Source organism: Bos mutus, chromosome 1, assembly GCF_027580195.1.
Source record: "Bos mutus isolate GX-2022 chromosome 1, NWIPB_WYAK_1.1, whole genome shotgun sequence".
NCBI classification, from domain to species: domain Eukaryota; kingdom Metazoa; phylum Chordata; class Mammalia; order Artiodactyla; family Bovidae; genus Bos; species Bos mutus.
Window position 1 is genome coordinate 141,487,469 of NC_091617.1, and position 20,092 is coordinate 141,507,560.

The window sequence follows — 20,092 nt, forward strand, 5'->3', positions numbered from 1 at the left end:
AAATAGATAAGAGGCCAGATGAGAAATTCAGGCAAGGCTTTATCGGGGCTCCTGCAGCCCCAGGAAGGAGGAAAAAGAAGGAAGAGTTTCCCTTGATTGCTCCTTGAGGAGGCTTGACCTGGTTCCTTACACAGGTCGAAGGTGGGAGTGGGTCCAGTGGACGGGCCAGAGGGGTGGCTTAGGTGGTTTGCCCACCCCTTGGGTCATGTTGAAGGCAGGGGGCATGGGCAGTACCCTGCTTTTGCTCCCAGCTCTTCAGAAGTGGCAGTTGGGTGGTTTTGTTTTGGTCTTCTATTTTGTGTATCTTGTCCAGAATTTGTCACCTTTGTGCATGCATGCAGTTGTTTTTAGTCCCTTATACTTTCTTTGTATTTTGTTGCTTGAGGAGACGTTTGTCCAGGAGCAAGCACTGCAATAACGGTCTCAGATCCCAGCAAAGAGGGGAGGTGGCTCCAAGCACGGGAACATTAATGCCAAAGGCCCAGTGGAGGGAGTGAGCTAGTGGTGCCAGAGAAACTCAGGGAAGCCTCTGTGCCTGGAGAGGCGGATAGGCAGGTAAGGGCCTGGGCCCCTGGAAGGACTCTGGTCTGGCATCTGTGTGAGGGACAGGCTGGAGGAGCTGAGCAGGGTCAGGTAGGGATCTACCCATGTGTGTAGGGTCAGGGGTGGGTGTGGAGAGGCAGGAGGAGGCCACTGGAAACCTGGGCCCCTGCAGCCATGACCAGGTGCTGGTGGTGCAAGTGGAGACCAGGGCTGGATTTGGGGGTGATCTTTTTAACATCATTTTTATTTATGCATTTATTTATGGCTGTACTGGGTCTTCGTTGCCGCGCAGTTCTGTGGCGAGTGGAGGTTATTCTTCATTGCGGTGTGTGGGGTTCTTGTTGCAGTGGCTTGAGCTTCAGTAGTTGTGGTATGTGGACCCAAAAGTTGCCGTTCTCAGGCTTTAAAGCACAGGCTCATAGATGTGGCATAGATGTGGCTCACTTTCATTCTTTCTTAACTATCATCTCCAGTCCCTGAAGGAATGAAATGAAAAGTGAAAGTGTTAGTCAGTCGTGTCGGACTCTGTGCAACCCCATGGGCTGTAGCCCATCAGGCTCCTCTGTCCATGGGATTCTCCAGGCAAGAATACTGGAGTGGGTTGCATTCCCTTCACCAGGGGATCTTCCCGACCCTGGGACCAAACCCGGGTCTCCTGCATTGCAGGCAGATTCTTCACCATCTGAGCCACCAGGGAAGCCTCCTTGAAGAAATATTTGCTCCTAAAGACAATGACAGGAAACTTAGAACTTCATCCTTTCTTTGCTTTTACCCAGATGTCATGGGGACTGCTCCCAAGTGCAGTTCAATCCCTGGAGGACAGAGTCCAGAATGTACTTTTGGGTGTTCAGCACAATGATGAGTGTATGATGGGTCTCCATGTATATGAGCTGATTATAAACTAAGATGGATGAACAATACTGAATAGACATGCAGGAAGCAAAAGCAATCACAAGGTCATATTAACATGTGTTCACATGTTGGCACGTGTGTCAGATGAGATCAAAGATTGAGACAATTCACCAAGGGAGTATTAGGAAAAGAGCCCATGGAGGTAGCTGAACTTCTACCACCATGAAGTAGCCTTTCAGAAAGGTAACTTACAATTCAATTCCATCAAGCTCAAGATAAATGTTAAGAAAATAGAAATCAGCATGCCTAGGGCTGGCATCTGGTATTCCCCAAGCCACTGTCTTCAGAGGTCTTGGTTTAGAGGTGTGAGAAGGGCCATCCTCCCCTGAGGGCACCCCCTGGGCTCTGTGAAGCTGTGGGGACCACCTGCAGACAGCTGGAGTTACAGGTGTGGCCTGTTTTCACCTTGATTACCTTGGTGAGTGAAGGGAGGGGTCAGTCACAGTAGAGACCGTCTGGCAGGAAGGGTCAGTCTTCTCACTTTTGGCCTTTGAAGATAGCTTTTCATTCTAAGAAAAGTGAGTTAACCTCGATAAGGCATTTCCTGGTATACGGAAGTAAGTTTTTTAAAAAAATAAAAAAGATAAAGATATATTTTAGTGTTATAATCATCATTGCTCTAAAAGTGGTTCACCCTTAGAAGAGAAAAATATGTTCGAGTAGAAGCTGTATCTCAGAGTCCAAAGCTGCCTTTTTCCCTTTGGGTAGCAAGCTTTGTTTCTTTTCAGATGTTCAAATGTAAGATTTGCAATTCATTTGATTTTTGAAATGATTTCATCTTTTGATGTCCTCAAGGGAAGAAGATAATACTTTAAAATATAATTCTTACATTTCACACTTAAAGGTGAAATATGAAAAGCCTTTTCCCCTGAGGTGGAGAACAATATAAGGAAGTTCACTACATAGATATATATCATATGTATTCAATATTTGATATCCGAGCCAGGGCAATAAAACCAGAAGAAGGAGGAGGAGGGAGAGGGAAAGGGGAGGAATAAAGAATAAGGAAAAAAGAAAAAAGATGAAAGAAGAGAAGAAAAAAGAAAGGAACAATGGAAGGAAGGAAAGAGAGAAGGAAAGAAGTAAGCGGGGGATGGAGAATTTTTAAAAGAAAATATGTACTGGTTAATAAAAAGAAATAAAGCTATTATTGATTGATAGAAAAATTATTTTGCACATAGAATATCTTTAAAATTCTAAAGATAAACTATTAGAATTAACAAGTTAGTCAAGCAAGACTGGTGAATATAATTTAAATATAAAATAATGTGAAACCAGTAGTATTTTGATCTCTGAGCAACAGAATCAGAACGTGAAATTTCAAAAAGATATAATTTACAGTGCATCAATAATAATCAAATATCTAAGAATAATAGAATCAATATTGCGAAATGTGAAAATTAATAAGAGGGAAACCCCACTAAAATAGAATTGGGAGGCCAGAAGGGGGCGTTCTCGCAGACATACAGTTAGAAATGCCAGTTACAGGACAAATTGTCAATAACAGACCCCAACAGAAGAATCATCAAGAGGAAGGAATTACCAGTAATGAAGCCCCATTACTGAGAAAAGAGGCACACTGCATCTTCTTCAAGGAATTGACCAACTCGGTAACTCAGCCAATGAGAAACCATCATCATCGTGCACTCTCTCTTTTCTCCAATGGACTTAGTTCAAAATAAGCCCTCCCAACTTCCTCTTTTTTAGCTATGAAGTAATGTTCCTCTCCTTTATTTACGGGACTCGTCCATGATTTTTACTTTGATTTGCTTGTCCCAAATTGTAATTCTTTGTTATTCTCAAATGAACCCATTTTTGCTGGTAAAATAACTGACTTGTATTTTTTTAAGATCAACAATCTGGACACGGAAATTATGTAACAATTGGAAGTGCCTGGAACTTGGGCAGCTCACATAAGATGGTCAAATTCCTTGAAAAACAATATGAGAGAACAGAAGAAGACTAGTCCTATACCACTTTAAAAAATTAAATTAAATCTACAGTTTAAAGAGAAAGCATTAGTCACTCAGTCGTGTTTGACTCTTTGCAACCCCATGGACTGCAGCCCGCCAAGCTCCTCTGTCCATGGGGATTCTCCAGGCAAGAATACTGGAGTAGGTTGCCATGCCCCTCTCCAGGGGATCTTCCCCATCCAGAGATCAAACTCAGGTCTCCGGCATTGCAGGCAGATACTTGCAAAAGAGATTTGCAAAAATATAAAATATAAAACATGCCAATCTTATCAGTAATTTTTTTTGTTTTGTAAAATATAGTTTTCTGTTACCAAAATATGATATTTACATTAACATATAATGGCTTATTATTGCTATTTTAAAGTGGATTAATAAAATTATTTTAATTTGTCCATTTTTTAAAAAGTCAATTGGTATAATTATCGAATAAAGAAGGAAAACAATATGATCACCTCAATAGATGCAGAAAAAACATAAGATTTAAATTTAATATCTATTAATGACATTTTAACACACTTCAGTAAACCAGGAGTGAAAAGGAATTTCTTTTATTTGATAATGACTGCATACCAAAAAGCCACTTTTATGGAGGTCTTTGCTCGACAATATGGCAAGAAGAGGAAATAAAGTTCATAAATATTAAATAAATGAAGTTTATAAATATTAAAAAGTGAGGGGGAAACCGTCCTTATTTGAGGATTACATAATAGTGTACATAGAAAATTCAAGAGAATCTACAAAATATTAGAATTAATAAGTGACCTCTGTCAGATTGCTGGATGTGATGTCAGTACATAAAAATCAATCGTGTTTTTATACACAGGCAACAAACAAATGTAAGTAGAAATTATTTTTAAACAATAGTACCAAAAACAAACAACATGGAGGAATAAACTTAACGACAGAAGTACAAAGCCCTGAAAATGACAAAGCCTTACTAAGAGAAATCAGATAGAGAGACACACCATACTTATGGAATGAAAGGCTCAGTATTATTGAAACTGATCTATAGAGACAGGAAAATCTCAATCAAAATCCCAGCAGGATCTGCTTTTTGGGTTTTTTTTTTTTGGTGAAATTGGCATACTGCTTTTTATTGTCCTTTGGATTCCTTTTCTTTCCTTTTTTAAAATTAATTTTATTGAAGTTTAGTTTACACACTATAAAATGCATTCATCCTAAGTGTTAGTTCGGTCATTCTACATGCTTAGTTCAGATCTATGTGCCTATCTACTCACCACCAAATCAGGGAATAGAACATTTCCATTACCCGCAAAGCCCCTAAATATACTGCTGCTGCTGCTAAGCCACTTCAGTCGTGTCCGACTCTGTGCGACCCCACAGACAGCAGCCCCCCAGGCTCCCCTGTCCCTGGGATTCTCCAGGCAAGAACACTGGATACACTAGTTTTGGTCAACCACTTAATCTGTTTTCTGTTTCTATAGATTAGTTTTATCATTTTTAGGATTTTATTTAAACAAAATCATATAGCATGATTTTGTCTCTGGCTATTTTTAGCTGATATAACGTTCTTTTAAATTCACCCATGATATTGTATGAATCTACAGTGTGTTCCTTATTATAGATAAATATTATCCCATTGATTGAATATGCAGTGGAAGTGAGAAATAGATTTAAGGGCCTAGATCTGATAGAGTGCCTGATGAACTATGGAATGTGGTTCATGACATTGTACAGGAGACAGGGATCAAGACCATTCCCATAGAAAAGAAATGCAAAAAAGCAAAATGGCTGTCTGGAGAGGCCTTACAAATAGCTGTGAAAAGAAGAGAAGCGAAAAGCAAAGGAGAAAAGGAAAGATATAAACATCTGAATGCAGAGTTCCAAAGAATAGCAAGAAGAGATAAGAAAGCCTTCCTCAGCGATCAATGCAAAGAAATAGAGAAAAACAACAGAATGGGAAAGACTACGGATCTCTTCAAGAAAATCAGAGATACCAAAGGAACATTTCATGCAAAGATGAGCTCGATAAAGGACAGAAATGGTATGGACCTAACAGAAGCAGAAGATATTAAGAAGAAGAGATGGCAAGAATACACAGAATAACTGTACAAAAAAGATCTTCACGACCCAGATAATCACAATGGTGTGATCACTGACCTAGAGCCAGACATCCTGGAATGTGAAGTCAAGTGGGCCTTAGAAAGCATCACTACGAACAAAGCTAGGGGAGGTGATGGAATTCCAGTTGAGCTATTCCAAATCCTGAAAGATGATGCTGTGAAAGTGCTGCACTCAATATGCCAGCAAATTTGGAAAACTCAGCAGTGGCCACAGGACTGGAAAAGGTCAGTTTTCATTCCAATCCCAAAGAAAGGCAATGCTAAAGAATGCTCAAACTACCGCACAATTGCACTCATCTCACACGCTAGTAAAGTAATGCTCAAAATTCTCCAAGCCAGGCTTCAGCAATATGTGAACCGTGAACTTCCTGATGTTCAAGCTGGTTTTAGAAAAGGCAGAAGAACCAGAGATCAAATTGCCAACATCCGCTGGATCATGGGAAAAGCAAGAGAGTTCCAGAAAAACATCTATTTCTGCTTTATTGACTATGCCAAAGCCTTTGACTGTGTGGATCACAATAAACTGTGGAAAATTCTTCAAGAGATGGGAATACCAGACCACCTGATCTGCCTCTTGAGAAATTTGTATGCAGGCCAGGAAGCAACAGTTAGAACTGGACATGGAACAACAGACTGGTTCCAAATAGGAAAAGGAGTTCGTCAAGGCTGTATATTGTCACCCTGTTTATTTAACTTCTATGCAGAGTACATCATGAGAAACGCTGGACTGGAAGAAACACAAGCTGGAATCAAGATTGCCGGGAGAAATATCAATCACCTCAGATATGCAGATGACACCACCCTTATGGCAGAAAGTGAAGAGGAACTCAGAAGCCTCTTGATGAAAGTGAAAGTGGAGAGTGAAAAAGTTGGCTTAAAGCTCAACATTCAGAAAACGAAGATCATGGCATCTGGTCCCACCACTTCATGGGAAATAGATGGGGAAACAGTGGAAAGAGTATCAGACTTTATTTTTCTGGGCTCCAAAATCACTGCAGATGGTGACTGCAGCCGTGAAATTAAAAGACACTTTCTCCTTGGAAGGAAAGTTATGACCAACCCAGATAGCATACTCAAAAGCAGAGACATTACTTTGCCAACAAAGGTCTGTCTAGTCAAGGCTATGATTTTTCCTGTGGTCATGTATGGATGTGAGAGTTGGACTGTGAAGAAGGCTGAGCACCGAAGAATTGATGCTTTTGAACTGTGGTATTGGAGAAGACTCTTGAGAGTCCCTGGGACTGCAAGGAGATCCAACCAGTCCATTGTGAAGGAGATCAGCCCTGGGATTTCTTTGGAAGGAATGATGCTAAAGCTGAAACTCCAGTACTTTGGCCACCTCATGAGAAGAGTTGACTCATTGGAAAAGACTCTGATGCTGGGAGGGATCGGGGGCAGGAGGAGAAGGGGACAACAGAGGATGAGATGGCTGGATGGCATCACTGACTTGATGGACGTGAGTCTGAGTGAACTCCGGGAGTTGGTGATGGACAGGGAGGCCTGGCATGCTTCGATTCATGCGGTCGCAAAGAGTTGGACATGACTGAGCGACTGATCTGATCTGATCTGATTGAATATAGCATAATTTGTGTATCCATTCACGAGTTGATGGACATTTGAATTTTTTCCAGTTTGGGTCTCCTGTGAATAAAGCCATCAGGGAGGTTCATGTAAAGTTTTACTGTGGACATACATTTTTATTTCTCCCTGGAAGATTGCTAGGAATGACTTGGTCATATAGCAAATGTATGTTTAACTATAAGAAACTCAAATGTCAAAATGTTGGACAATTTTGCATTCCTACCAACACTGTACGAGAGTTCCAATTATTCCACAGCCTTGTGAGAGTTCCAATTATTCCACAGCCTTGCCAATACTTGGTACTGTCTGTCTTTTCAAATTTAGCTCTTCTAGTAGGTGTATTTGGGCTTCCCTGGTGGCTCAGACTGTAAAGAATCTGCCTGCAATGTGGGAGACCTGGGTTCAGTCCCTGTGTTGGCAAGATCCCTTGGAGGAGGGTGTGGCAACCCACTCCAGTATTCTTGTCTGGAAAATCACCATGGACAGAGGAGCCTGGAGGCTACAGTCTATAGGGATGCAAAGAGTCAGACACGACTGAGCTACTAAGCACAGCACAGTAAGTGTATTCGGCATCACGTTGTGGTTTTAATTTACATTTTCATGATGACTAATGATATTCAATAGCTTTCACGTCCTCAATAGCCATTTCTGTATCTTCTTTTGTTAAGTGTTCATTTAGATCTTTTGCCTATTTTTATTTTTTTATTTTTATTTTTTTTTCTTTGCCCGCGCGCTCTTGCGGGCCGCCTTAGTGGCCAGCTGCTTGCGCTGGCGCCTTGCCACCGGTGGACTTCCGAGCAGTCTGCTTAGTACGAGCCATCACAAGTGAGTGATCAGAAACCAAAGGTCTTTTTGCCTATTTTTAAACTGGATTGTTTGTTTTCTTATTATTGAGAAAAATTATATATATATATATATACAAAGAGTGGGACACGACTGAACGACTAACACTACTACACCCAAGTGGATACATATGCAATTATATTATATTATATTATATTCTGGATCTAAGTCCTGTGTCAGGTGTGTTTATGATGATACCCTATCCCTGTCTGTGCATGGTCTTTTTATTTTCCTTATGATGTCTTTTAAAGAGTAAATGTTTTCAATTTTGAAGCCAAATTTATCAATTTTCTGCTTGTATGATTCATTCTTTTTATGTACTAAGAAAACTTGGCAATCTCCAACATAGGAAAGATTTCTTTTTTCTTTTAGAAGTTTCACAGTTTTAGCTTTTACATTTAGGTCCATCATACATTTTGAGTTAATCTGGGGACACGATGTGAAGAAAGTGTTGAGATTCATACTTTCTCCATACTGATGTGCAGTTAACAGCACTATTTGTTGAAAGCATTATCCTTTCCTCTGTGAATTACATTGACTTCCCTGGAGGCTTAGACTGTAAAAAATTGGCCTGCCAATGGGAGAGATCCAGGTTCGATCTTTGGGTCAGGAAGATCCCCTGGAGAAGGGAATGGCAACCCACTCCAGTATTCTTGCCTGGAGAATGCCATGAACAGAGGAGCCTGGCAGGCTATAGCCCATGGGGTCACAAAGCATTGGACACGACTGAGTGACTAACACTTTATGAATTACATTGGCCCCTTTGTTGAGAACCAGTTTGGCAACATATGAGAGTCTTTCTGCACCTTCCAATGGCCCACTACAGCAACTTGACTTTTAAATTTATATGAAAAATCAAAGGGTGTAGAGAAGCAAACAACCTTGAAGGAGGAGACAAAATCAGAGGGCTCGGTACCACAGTAATCAAAATAGTGTAATGTGGACACAAAATTGAACAATCAAATAATAAAGCATAATAGAGTCAGAAACAGGCTGATACATATTCAATCAACTGACTTATAGTAAACATTCTACTGCAATTCACTGGGCAAAGGATAGTCCTTTCAGTGAACAAAAACGTGGGGAATAAATGAACTTTCACCTCTACCTCCCACCATATATAAAATTAATTCAAATGGATAGTAGAGCTTAATATGAATTGTAAACTTGGTAAAATGCCAAGAAGAAAACATCAGATCAGATCAGATCAGTCGCTCAGTCATGTCCGACTCTTTGCGACCCCATGAATCTACCTACATCCATATTGTATTAACAGTGATTTCTTCAACAGGATGTAGAAAATCCTAACAATCAGAGAAAAGATTGCTAAATTAATTACATGTTGTTCCACCCAAAGACATTACTAAGAGATTTTTAAAAAGCAGACCACAGCTTGGACAAAGTTATTGCATGTGCTCAGTTGCTTCAGTCATGTCCAACTCTTTGAGATGTCTCTGTCCATGGGGATTCTCCAGGCAAGAATACTGGAGTGAGTTGCCATGCTCTCAACCAAGGGATCTTACCGACCCAGAGACCGAACATAAGTCTTCTGCATCTGCCTCATTGCAGGAGGAGTCTTTACCCACTGAGCTGGAAGCCCAGAAAAAGTTATTCAGTTCAGTTCAGTTGCTCAGTTGTGTCTGATTCTTTGTGACCCCATGGACTGCAGCATGGCAGGCTTCCCTGTCCTTCACCATCTCCTGAAGTTTGCTCAAACTCATGTCCACTGAGTCAGTGATACCATCCAACCATCTCATCCTCTGTCATCCCCTTCTTCTCCTGCCTTCAATCTTTCCCAGCATCAGGGTCTTTTCTAATGAGTTGGTTCTTCACATCAGGTGGCCAAAGTATTGGAGCTTCAGCTTCAGCATCAGTCCTTCCAATGAACATTTAGGACTGATTTCCTTTAGGATTGACTAGTTTGATCTCCTTGCAGTCCAAGGGACTCCTAAGAGACTTCTCTAAAACCACAGTTCAAAAGCATCAATTCTTTAGCACTCAGCCTTCTTTATGGCCCAACTCTCACATCCATACATGACTACTGGAAAAACCATAGCTTTGACTAGACACCCCTTTGTTGGCAAAGTAATATCTCTGCTTTTTAATATGCTGTCTTTTCTTCCAAGGAGCAAGCGTCTTTTAATTTCTTGGCTGCAGTCACCATCTGCAGTGAATTTGGAGCCCAGAAAATAAAGTCTGTCACCTTCCACTGTTTCCCCATCTATTTGCCATAAAGTGATGGGACCAGACGTCATGATCTTCATTTTTGAATGTTGAGTGTTAAGCCAGCATTTTCACTCTCCTCTTTTGCCTTCATCAAGAGGCTTTTTAGTTCCTTTTCACTTTCTGCCATAAGGGTGGTGTCATCTGCGTATCTGAGGTTATTGATATTTCTCCCGGCAATCTTGATTCCAGTTTGTGCTTCATCCAGCCCAGCATTTCACATGATGTACTCTGCATACAAGTTAAATAAGCAGGGTGATAATATACAGCCTTGATGTACTCCTTTCCCAATTTGGAGCCAGTCTGTTGTTCCGTGTCCAGTTCTAACTGTTGCTTCTTGACTTGCATACAGGTTTCTTGGAAGGCAGGTAAGGTGGTCTGGTATTGCCATCTCTCTAAGAGTTTTCCACAGTTTGCTGTGATCCACAGAGTCAAAGACTTTAGCATAGTCAATGAAGCAGAAGTAGATGCTTTATACATATTACACTGCTATGTATAAAATAGATAACTAATGAGAAACTATTGTAGAGCACAGGGAACTCTACTCAGTGCTCTGTGTTGACCTAAATGGGAGGGAAATCCAAAAAAGAGGGGATATATGTATACATATAGATGATTCACTTTTCTGTACCACAGAAACACAGCGTTATAAACAATTATACTCCAATAAAAAATCTTTTGAAAATGATAAAAACTAAAAATTAATTAATTAAAAATAAAATAATAAATAAAGTCATCCAACAAAAGATTCGTCTCCAGAGTCTCCACAAATGGATAAGAAAGCCCAAACAACCCAGTTTAAAAATGGCGGACCGCCAGAAGAGGCCCTTCACCTAGGAGGAAATCCAAACGAACAACCCAGTTTAAAAATGGCGGACCGCCAGAAGAGGCCCTTCACCTAAGAGGAAATCCAAACGAACAACCCAGTTTAAAAATGGCGGACCGCCAGAAGAGGCCCTTCACCTAAGAGGAAATCCAAACGAACAACCCAGTTTAAAAATGGCGGACCGCCAGAAGAGGCCCTTCACCTAGGAGGAAATCCAAACGCCCAGTAACCCGTCTCAAGGTGCTCAGTGTCATCGCCCTTTGGGGAAATGCAAATTTAGAACCACAGTGAGATACCACGACACACCCCCAGATTGGCTGCAAGAATGATAACATCAAGTGTGGGCAGGAACTTCAATCCTCTGCTGCTGAGGGGGCGAGCTGGTACGACTGCTGAGTGAAATTGCTTGGCGGTGTCTGATGAAGGACGAACACGTCCTGTGATCGCGCAATCCCACCCTGAGACAGGTGCCTAACAGAAATGTGTGCATCGGGTACTCAAAGAAATATACCAAGAATGTCTGAAGGGCACCCAAATGTACATCAGCTGACAACTAGAGAAATAAAGCATGGTGCATTTATCTGATGGAACACTATACAGGAATATAGTGAAATATGGTTACTCTCAACAAGGATAAATTTCATGCTCGTGATTTTGGGCAAAAGGAACGGACATGGAAGAGAACACACTATACGGTTCTGTTTATGTCAGGTTCAAAGATGAGCAAAATTCATATACAAGTGAGAGCAACAGCTACAGGAAAGGGAAGAGAAAACTAGGAGGCTGGGGGCGGGGCGCTGGGGCCCGGGGGCTTCCAAGGTTCTGATGATGCTTAGAACAGAGGCGCTCAACTCTGGCACTGTTATCGTCTTGAGTTGGACCCTTCTTTGCTGTCGTGTATGCTGCAGCGTTCCTGGCCTCCCCTCACTAGGCACAGTTAGCAAACACCCCCTCCTCTGGTTGTGACAATCAAAATGTCTCCCAACAATGCCAGTGGTCCCTGGGAATGGGGGCCAAAACTCCCAGGTCGAGGACCTCTGTTTTGCTGCTGGTCCTGGAGGATTAGGGGTGTGAGTCCACTATGAAAACGCAAGGAGCTCTACCCGTAGGATTCACCAGCTTTTCTGCATGCGTGTTAAACTTTATAACGTTTTTACAGAAAAGAAATCAATGAACAACTAAAAGAGCCAGAAATTTTAAAACTATGAGGGACAGCTGATACAGGGTAGTTTAATGTCTTCTACAGACAGGGAAACTAAGATCCAGGTGGCTCAGGGTTCTGCTGCCAGTGGGACCCAGTAAAGAACCCCACCCCGGATTCCCTTCCCCCAGCCTCCCTTCCCACCCATGCCAGGCAGACTCCTCCCAAGTGCAGCCCAAGTCAGAACCAAGGCCGATCCCATGACCTCCTGACCCCAAACCCCACTGTGGAAGGGGCTTGGTGGGCCCTGCACCCACACTCTGCAAAGAGAACTCTGAAAAGCAGTATCTCATGCAAACAGGATATTAGCTTTGTCAGAAAGATCAGAAAGGGCTTGAGGTTTTCTTCTCAGCCTCAGCCTCTCAGCTTTATCTGCTCGCCTCAGTCTGCAGCAGGAAGCGATGGCAGCAGGCGAGACCCAGCTCTATGCCAAAGTCTTCAATAAACTCAAGGGCCGCAGCACCCCTTCCCTCCTGGACCCCCTCCTGGGCATGGGCTTCCCAGCGCACACCGCGTGAGTACCGCCTGGCCTGGCCCGGCCCGGCTCCCCGGACCCCAAGCTGACCCTGCTGTGGCCACAGAACTGCGGGTGGCTCAGAGCCCTGACTTCCTGTCAAGAGGTGCACCCTGCGGGCCCGAGATTCATCTCAAAATGAGGCCTTTTCTGCTTTTATAAACGACACGCGCTTTGCCTTTTAAAGACAAACTTTGCTGTCTGGTGATGGTGGGATCCCGAGGTTTGTGAAATTGGAACCAGGGTTTGGAGACGCCTGGCTGTACCCTCTCTGTGAGCAGTTTGGATAATCACAGATGGCTTTTGAGACTTGTTGTAAAAGCCCCTAAGTCGGTCAGGGGTGGTCTCTGATCCTGGGACCTGTTGAAATACACAGGAATGTTACTTCTAAATGTGCAGAGAAACCCCTTGTGGGTAAGGGTTCTTGACTGTGTGATAATGAACAGAAATGGTTAAGGAAGCCCCCAAGCAGGGAGGATATGATCTTAGGAGAAGGGCCACACAGAGACGACTCCACCCTGAATATCCCCACCAGAGAGGGAGGGTGAAGGTGTGAGTCATGTGAACTCTTTTGCAACACCATGGACTATAGCCTGCCAGGCCCCTCTGTCCATGGAATTCTCCAGGTAAGAATACTGGAGTGGGTTGCCATGCCCTCCTCCAGGGAAAGATCCCCCCAGAATGATGAGCTTTGAGCCTGACAGTGGTGGCAGCTTCCACGTTGTTCTTAGATCTGGTCCTTTTCGTGCCTGTATTCACGTGGGAAATGCATCAGAAGTCCCCTTAGGTGACTGTGGATGTGGGAGGGGCAATCAGTTTAAACAGATAACAAACCCCTGCCCAACTGGACGGAATGACTGAGGCTAGACCTCTTTTCTCCCCAAACCAAATCAGGACTTTGTTGTCACGTCACGTTCATAGTAAACCGGGAGTCTGTGAGACAGGAACAGGATCAGGCATGCACGGGTGCCTGCCGTAGGCTGGACACCGTCCATCAGGTGCAGACGAGGACATAGAGGCAAGAAAGGGATGGTAGTGGAGGGGCAGGGCTGGAACCCCAGTCCCAGTGCCTGTAACATTCACTCTTTATTATGTGACTGAAGTTGCCGTTAGACACATACTTAAAATTCCTTCCAATTTAAGGACTTTCCTGATGGTCCAGTGGTTAAGGCGCCATACTTTCAGTGCAAGGCGTGTGGGTTCAATTCCTGGTTGGGGAGCTAAGATCTCATATGCTGCAAAGCGTGACCAAAATAAACCCAATTCCTTCCAGTTTAAACATTAGCTATGTGTTGGAGTTGGAGAAACCTGTTTTAAGTGTCTCCCTGGGGTGGGAGCACCCCGGTAAGTCTCCTGCTAACCTCTCCAGAAGGCCTCAGGCCCACCAGCATCCTCTGAAATAGCCCCACTGGGCAGTGGCCATCTCAGGTTCCTGGCGATATCCAGGCTAAATTTGAGGATAAATTGCCTTCATCAAACTCCATTCTGTCTAGTTTGGGCCCCTTCGGTTAAACTCAATTCACTGTACATACAGCAAGGATGAGTAAGACATGGTTAAGCCCAGGGAGCTCACAGATGGTTGGACAGGCAGGCGAACACGAGTCCATTGAGATGAGGAGCAAGGTGCCATGTGTGTGGTGGGGAAGCACAGGAGAGCTGCACGCGCACCCTCCTTGAGCACTTTAGGGAGGGCTTCCTGGAAGAAGAACACCTGAGCCAAGCCTGGAAGACCCTGTGCCATTTCCCCTAGGGCATGTGGTCAGGGAGGCACATGTACAAGCCAGGGACGTGGCCCTGCATGGCTGCCTTGAAGATCTGAGAGTGCATGGGAGAGGGTCAGGGAGGTGGGATTCAGGCATGGGTGAACCTCAGGACATGAACCCTTGGTCTCCATGCCAGGGACTGGGGGTGGGGTCAGGGAAGGGAAATCATGGGTGGGAGTGGAGAGATGCAAGCAGTCTGTTTCCCAAACCACAGTGATGCTGCGCAGAGGGTGGAGGTCTGGGCACTGCATCACACTCTGAGGTCTCCCCATCTAGCTCTCTGGGGTCCCTCCTGAAGGTCTGCTGTATTGTGGAGACAGCCCCCCAACCCCGACCTTTTCCAAAGAATGAAAGTTAGCGTTCTGAGAGCTCCTTGCACTCTGCCTCCCACAGGCTCAAGGCATTGGCAGCCACTGGAAGGAAGACGGCAGAGGAGGCGTCAAACTGGTGAGTGGGGGGCCTGCAGGTTGTAGGGTCTCTGCAGGGGAGCTGGGAGGTCCCCAGGATCCCCCGGGCGGGCGGGCACCTCTACACAGCCCACGGTGCCCAGGGAAAGCAGTAAAAAACCCCAGCTAGAATGGAAAACAAAAGAGAGAAAACTCTGAACAACGCTTTCTTAAGATTTCTTAAAATTCTGATATGATCCCAATGTGACTATCAATGAAGAGAAACATTCATGTGGTTTGTTGTTGAATAAACAAGAAAGAGACATTTTTGCTGATGTGAAATCGAGGTCGCCACTCTCTCCACTTCTGATGGAGTGAGAACTGGCAGGTGGTGGTGAGAGCCCCCAGGCCTTGGCACGTTGCACCTTAAGGGTGCTGGGTGCAGGGGAGCTCTGGGTTCCAGGCGGCCCTGCCAGCCTCCAGCTCTGCGGCTTTGCCACCCGCCCACTGCTACGGGCCTTGCTCTCCTGCCCCAGGAATCAAAGAGGACGCCCTGTTCTCTAAAACTCAGGCCCGCCCGCATGTGCTGTGATGCCATCATTCTGTCCCACGGTGGGAAGTCCCCTTGTGCTCCACCCTGGAATAGCTGCAGAAAATCAAACAGAAACCCCAGGTCCCACTGGCTGGGGGCCCGTTCCCAGAGCAGGATGGCGAGCACTGGGGGCTCAGGGTGTCCTCAGCGGGAAACCCCTCCTCCTCCAAAAACTCTAGGCCTCCAAAACTCAAGGGTAAAAATGCAACCCCTGTAGAGGAAAAAAGGAAACACCCAGGACCCTCTGGACTAGGCTGACTTTATTTTATTTTATTTGAATTGCCTATTTCTTTTCTTTTTTTAAATTTATTTTAATTGGAGGTTAATTACTTTACAGTATTGTAGTGGTTTTTGCCATACATTGACATGAATCAGCCATGGATGTACATGTGTTTCCCATCCTGACCCTTCCTCCCACCTCCCTCCCCATCCCATCCCTCTGGGTCATCCCAGTGTACCAGCCCTGAGCACCCTGTCTCATGCATCGAACCTGGACTGGCGATCTGTTTCACATATGATAATATACGTGTTTCAGTGCTATTCTCTCAGATCATCCCACCCTTGCCTTCTCCCACAGAGTCCAAAAGCCTGTTCCTTACTTCTGTGTCTCTTTTGCTGTCTCACATATAGGGTCATTGTTACCATCTTTCTAAATTCCATATATATGTGTTAATATACCATATTGGTGTTTTTCTCTCTGACTAACTTCGATCTATATAATAGGCTCTAGCTTCATCCACCTCATTAGAACTGATTCAAATGCATTCTTTTTAATAGCTGAGTAATATTCCATTGGGTATATGTACCACAGCTTTCTTATCCATTCGTCTGCCGATGGACATCTAGGTTGCTTCCATGTCCTGGCTATTATAAACAGTGCTGTGATGAACATTGGGGTACACGTGTCTCTTTCAACTCTGGTTTCCTCGGTGTGTGTGCCCAGCAGTGGGATTACTGGGTTGTATGGCAGTTCTATTTCCAGTGTTTTAAGGACTCTCCACACTGTTCTCCATAGTGGCTGTACTAGTTTGCATTCCCACCAACAGTGTAAGAGGGTTCCTTTTTCTTCGCACCCTCTCCAGCATTTATTGTTTGTAGACTTTTGGATAGCAGCCATTCTGACCAGCGTGAGATGGTACCTCATTGTGGTTTTGATTTGCATTTCTCTGATAATGAGTGATGTTGAGCATCTTTTCATGTGTTTGTTAGCCATCTGTATGTCTTCTTTGGAGAACTGTCTGTTTAGTTCTTTGGCTCATTTTTTGACTAGGTCATTTATTTTTCTGGAATTGAGCTGCAGGAATTGCTTGTATATTTTTGAGATTAATTCTTTGTCAGTTGCTTCGTTTGCTATTATTTTCTCCCATTCTGAAGGCTTTCTTTTCACCTTGTTTATAGTTTCCTTCACTGTACAAAAGCTTTTAAGTTTAATTAAGTCCCATTTGTTTATTTTTGCTTTTATTTCCATTACTCTGGGAGGTGGGTCATAGAGGATCCTGCTATGATTTATGTCCGAGAGTGTTTTACCTATGTTTTCTTCTAGGAGTTTTATAGTTTCTGGTCTTACATTTAGATCTTTAATCCATTTTGAATTTATTTTAAAGTCAGTGGCCAAATTGGAAGTAAAAAATAAACATACTGCTGTGAGAGTAGTGGTTGGTCCCTGCTGATGGTGACTCAGCCAGAGACATCAGCAGACCTGCCAAGGATCAGGGAGACCGTGGGTCTTCTGGACTGTGCAAGAGTGGCCCAACCTCACTGGCAATCATGGGGTTGCAAATTAGGATGCCGTTAACAACAAAAGGCAGCTTCAAGCGGTGGTGAGGATGAGGGGAAGGTAGTCTCTCTCTCACTTTCCTGGTTGCAACTTGGGGTGAATATCAACACTGAAAATGTGAGTAGATGCTGCCTGGCAGTTCATGTCTTAGTACATTCCTTGGAGAAACACAAAGAGCCTAAAAAGAGTGTGCAGGGGACTTCCCTGGTGGCTGGTCCAGTGGTTAAGATTCTGCTTCCAAAGCAGTGGCTGCATGTTCCATCCCTAGTCAGGGAACTAGGATCCCACATGCCCCGGAGAGCAGCCAAAAAAAAAAATAAAAAAAATAAAAATGTGAAAAGATCTTAATCATAGTGCTATGAAGTTTTAAAAGAAGAAAACAATTTAAATGCCCATCAGTGGCGTGGATGGATGAAGTATGGACTGTTTTATAGCCCTTAGAAGGTTCACTCTGACACACTTAACCAGTTGTATGTGTATCAACAGGGAGAGATTACAAAAACATATTGCTGAGTAAAAAATGCAAGTTGTAGTATGATTTGAACAATAGCTTTTTATTTAAATAATACACACAAGTGCTATCTATGCACCTGTTACCTAAATGTCTATGAGAACACAAAGCAGATTAAGAGTTGAGATTTCCTCTCCTAGAGCTGGTAAGTGAGCTGTGATAAAGGGAGCAAAGCTTCCTCCTTGGTGTTTTTTTATTGTTAAGAAGAAGGTATTTGTGTGTATCTCATGTCTTCTCCAGTGGTTGTACCCTGATTTCTAAATTTAATGTTATATCACAAACACTTCTCTGAGCCATCAAAAATTATTCGAATCTGTAATTTCCAGTGACTACATGATAAAGTTATTATCACTTTTCTAGTTTTTTCCTTCGTTCATGTTATAAATAATGGTATAATAAACATTTTATACATGCAGTGTTATCTGCACTTTTTGCCTTGAATAAATTTCTGGAAAGGATTTATTAGTTCAAATGGAAGGGGTATTTTAACGCTCTTGATACATCTTGGCAAATTGCTTTATGTAAAGGTTGTAGAAATTCATCCTTCAGTCTCTGGGCACCTTTGACAAAACGAAGCTTAGCTTTTATCCTCTGAAAGGCATTCTGGTAATTTTACAAGTGGGAAAATGGTATCTCTCAGTTGCCTCAATTTTATTCATTTTTTACTGTTGGTGAGAAGGAGCCTGACTTGGGGGCTGTATGTCATCTTTCATAGTATTTTAAATAACTTTCTGGGACTTCCTGGTGGTCCAGTGGTTAAGAACCCACCTTGCAACGGCGTGGACGCACTAAGATCACTCATGCCTAGAAGCAAGTAAGCCCACATGCCACAAATACTGACACCTACACGCCGGATCGAAAGACCCCGCGTGCCGTAACCAAAGCTTGCGGCAGCCAAATAAACGTAGATAACTTTCTGAACTCAAAGAAAATAGAGTAGCTGCCTAAGTTCTGTCTAGGTCTTTGGGGCTTTGATGTTTATACTTAATTTGAAGATTGAGATAAAATTAAAATGCAGGTTTTTCCCAGAAAACTTCAACCCTAAGGAGATACCTGACCCGGAGGGACCATTAGAAAACCAGGTTTTGAGTATTTTGGTCACCTTCTCACCTTGTCTTGGTTATTAGCCTGGGACTCAGACTAGCCAGGGTCTGAGACCTGGTTTCCCAGGTGGCGCTAGTGGTAAAGAAACTGCCTGCCAACGCAGGAGACATAAGAGACACAGGTTCTATCCCTGGGTTGGGAGGACCCACTGGAGAAGGAAAGGGCAACCCACTCCAGTACTCTTGCCTGGAGAATCCCATGGACAGAGGAACTTGGAGGGCTACAGTCCTTGAGGTTGCAAAGTCAGACACGACTGAAGTGACTTAGCACAGCACAGGGACCTGGGTGGATGCCCAGCTCCTCTGCGATCACACTCAGCCCTGTGCTCGGTGAGTTCTGCCTGGGTGCAGACACCCTGGTGCTCTACACATGGCGGGCTGTTCTGAGTCACCATCAGCACTGCCCTCTGCCTTCCCTGGGGAAAGACTCGTTTGGCCACAGTGCCAGGTGAGTGTCCCTTCCTCTCTTGCAGGCTACACTGCCATTGCAATGACCCTTCTCTGGACGACCCCATCCCCCAGGAGTACGCCCTGTTCCTCTGCCCCACCGGTCCCCTGCTGGACAAGCTTCAAGACTTCTGGAGAGAAAGCAGGCGGCAGTGTGCCAAGAACAGAGCCCACGAGGTCTTCCCTCATATAACGCTCTGTGACTTCTTCACGGTGAGTTGGCCCAAGGCACATTTAATTCTCATTAACATAGCAGCTGAGTCATTTCCTGCAATAACTAGGTGGTGATGGGGCAAAACTAAGGGGTTTATTTTCATAGAGTGGTGCACAACAGTGATGTTTGCGTGAGATAGCCTTTACTTTCTTCCTCGTCTTCATCTGGTCAACTCCTATTCATCCTTCAGAACCCAAATCATTTATCCTCTCCCTTTTTGAGTCTTATCCCCCCTCCCCAGGCAGGCTTCCCTGATGGTTCAGTGGTAAAGAATCCACCTGCAATGTAGGAGATGCAGGTTTGATCCCTGGGTCGGGAATCTATTTTTCTCCCCTGGAGAAGGAAATAGAAACCCATTCCAGTATTCTTGCCTAGAAAACCCCATGGAAAGAGGAGCCTGATGGGCTACTGTCCATGGGGCCATAAAAGAGCCAGTGACTAAACAGCAACATCTCCCCAGTAGAAGCGTTGTGTGCTCCGTGCTCCCACCATCCCTTTGTTCCCTATCTAGTGGCTCTTTCCCTGTTGCACGGCAGTGTGTCTGATGCAACTTGGCATCCCTCACTGGACTGAAACCCTCAAGGCAGGGAGGAGGCTTC

At 44.0% G+C, this 20,092-nt stretch overlaps 1 protein-coding gene across 2 annotated transcripts in view; it reads left to right on the forward strand.

Annotated features, from left to right (window-relative positions):
- The first annotated feature begins 12,581 nt into the window (after positions 1-12,581).
- Positions 12,582-20,092, forward strand: part of UBASH3A (ubiquitin associated and SH3 domain containing A) — a 43,223-nt gene continuing 35,712 nt past the window's right edge. For both annotated transcript variants that reach the window (XM_005907563.3, XM_070376572.1), the window contains exons 1-3: positions 12,582-12,700; positions 14,857-14,910; positions 19,306-19,492. In XM_005907563.3, coding sequence (XP_005907625.2) covers positions 12,588-12,700; positions 14,857-14,910; positions 19,306-19,492 — 354 coding nt within the window. In that variant the 5' untranslated portion in view covers positions 12,582-12,587. The remainder of the gene's footprint in view (positions 12,701-14,856; positions 14,911-19,305; positions 19,493-20,092) is intronic.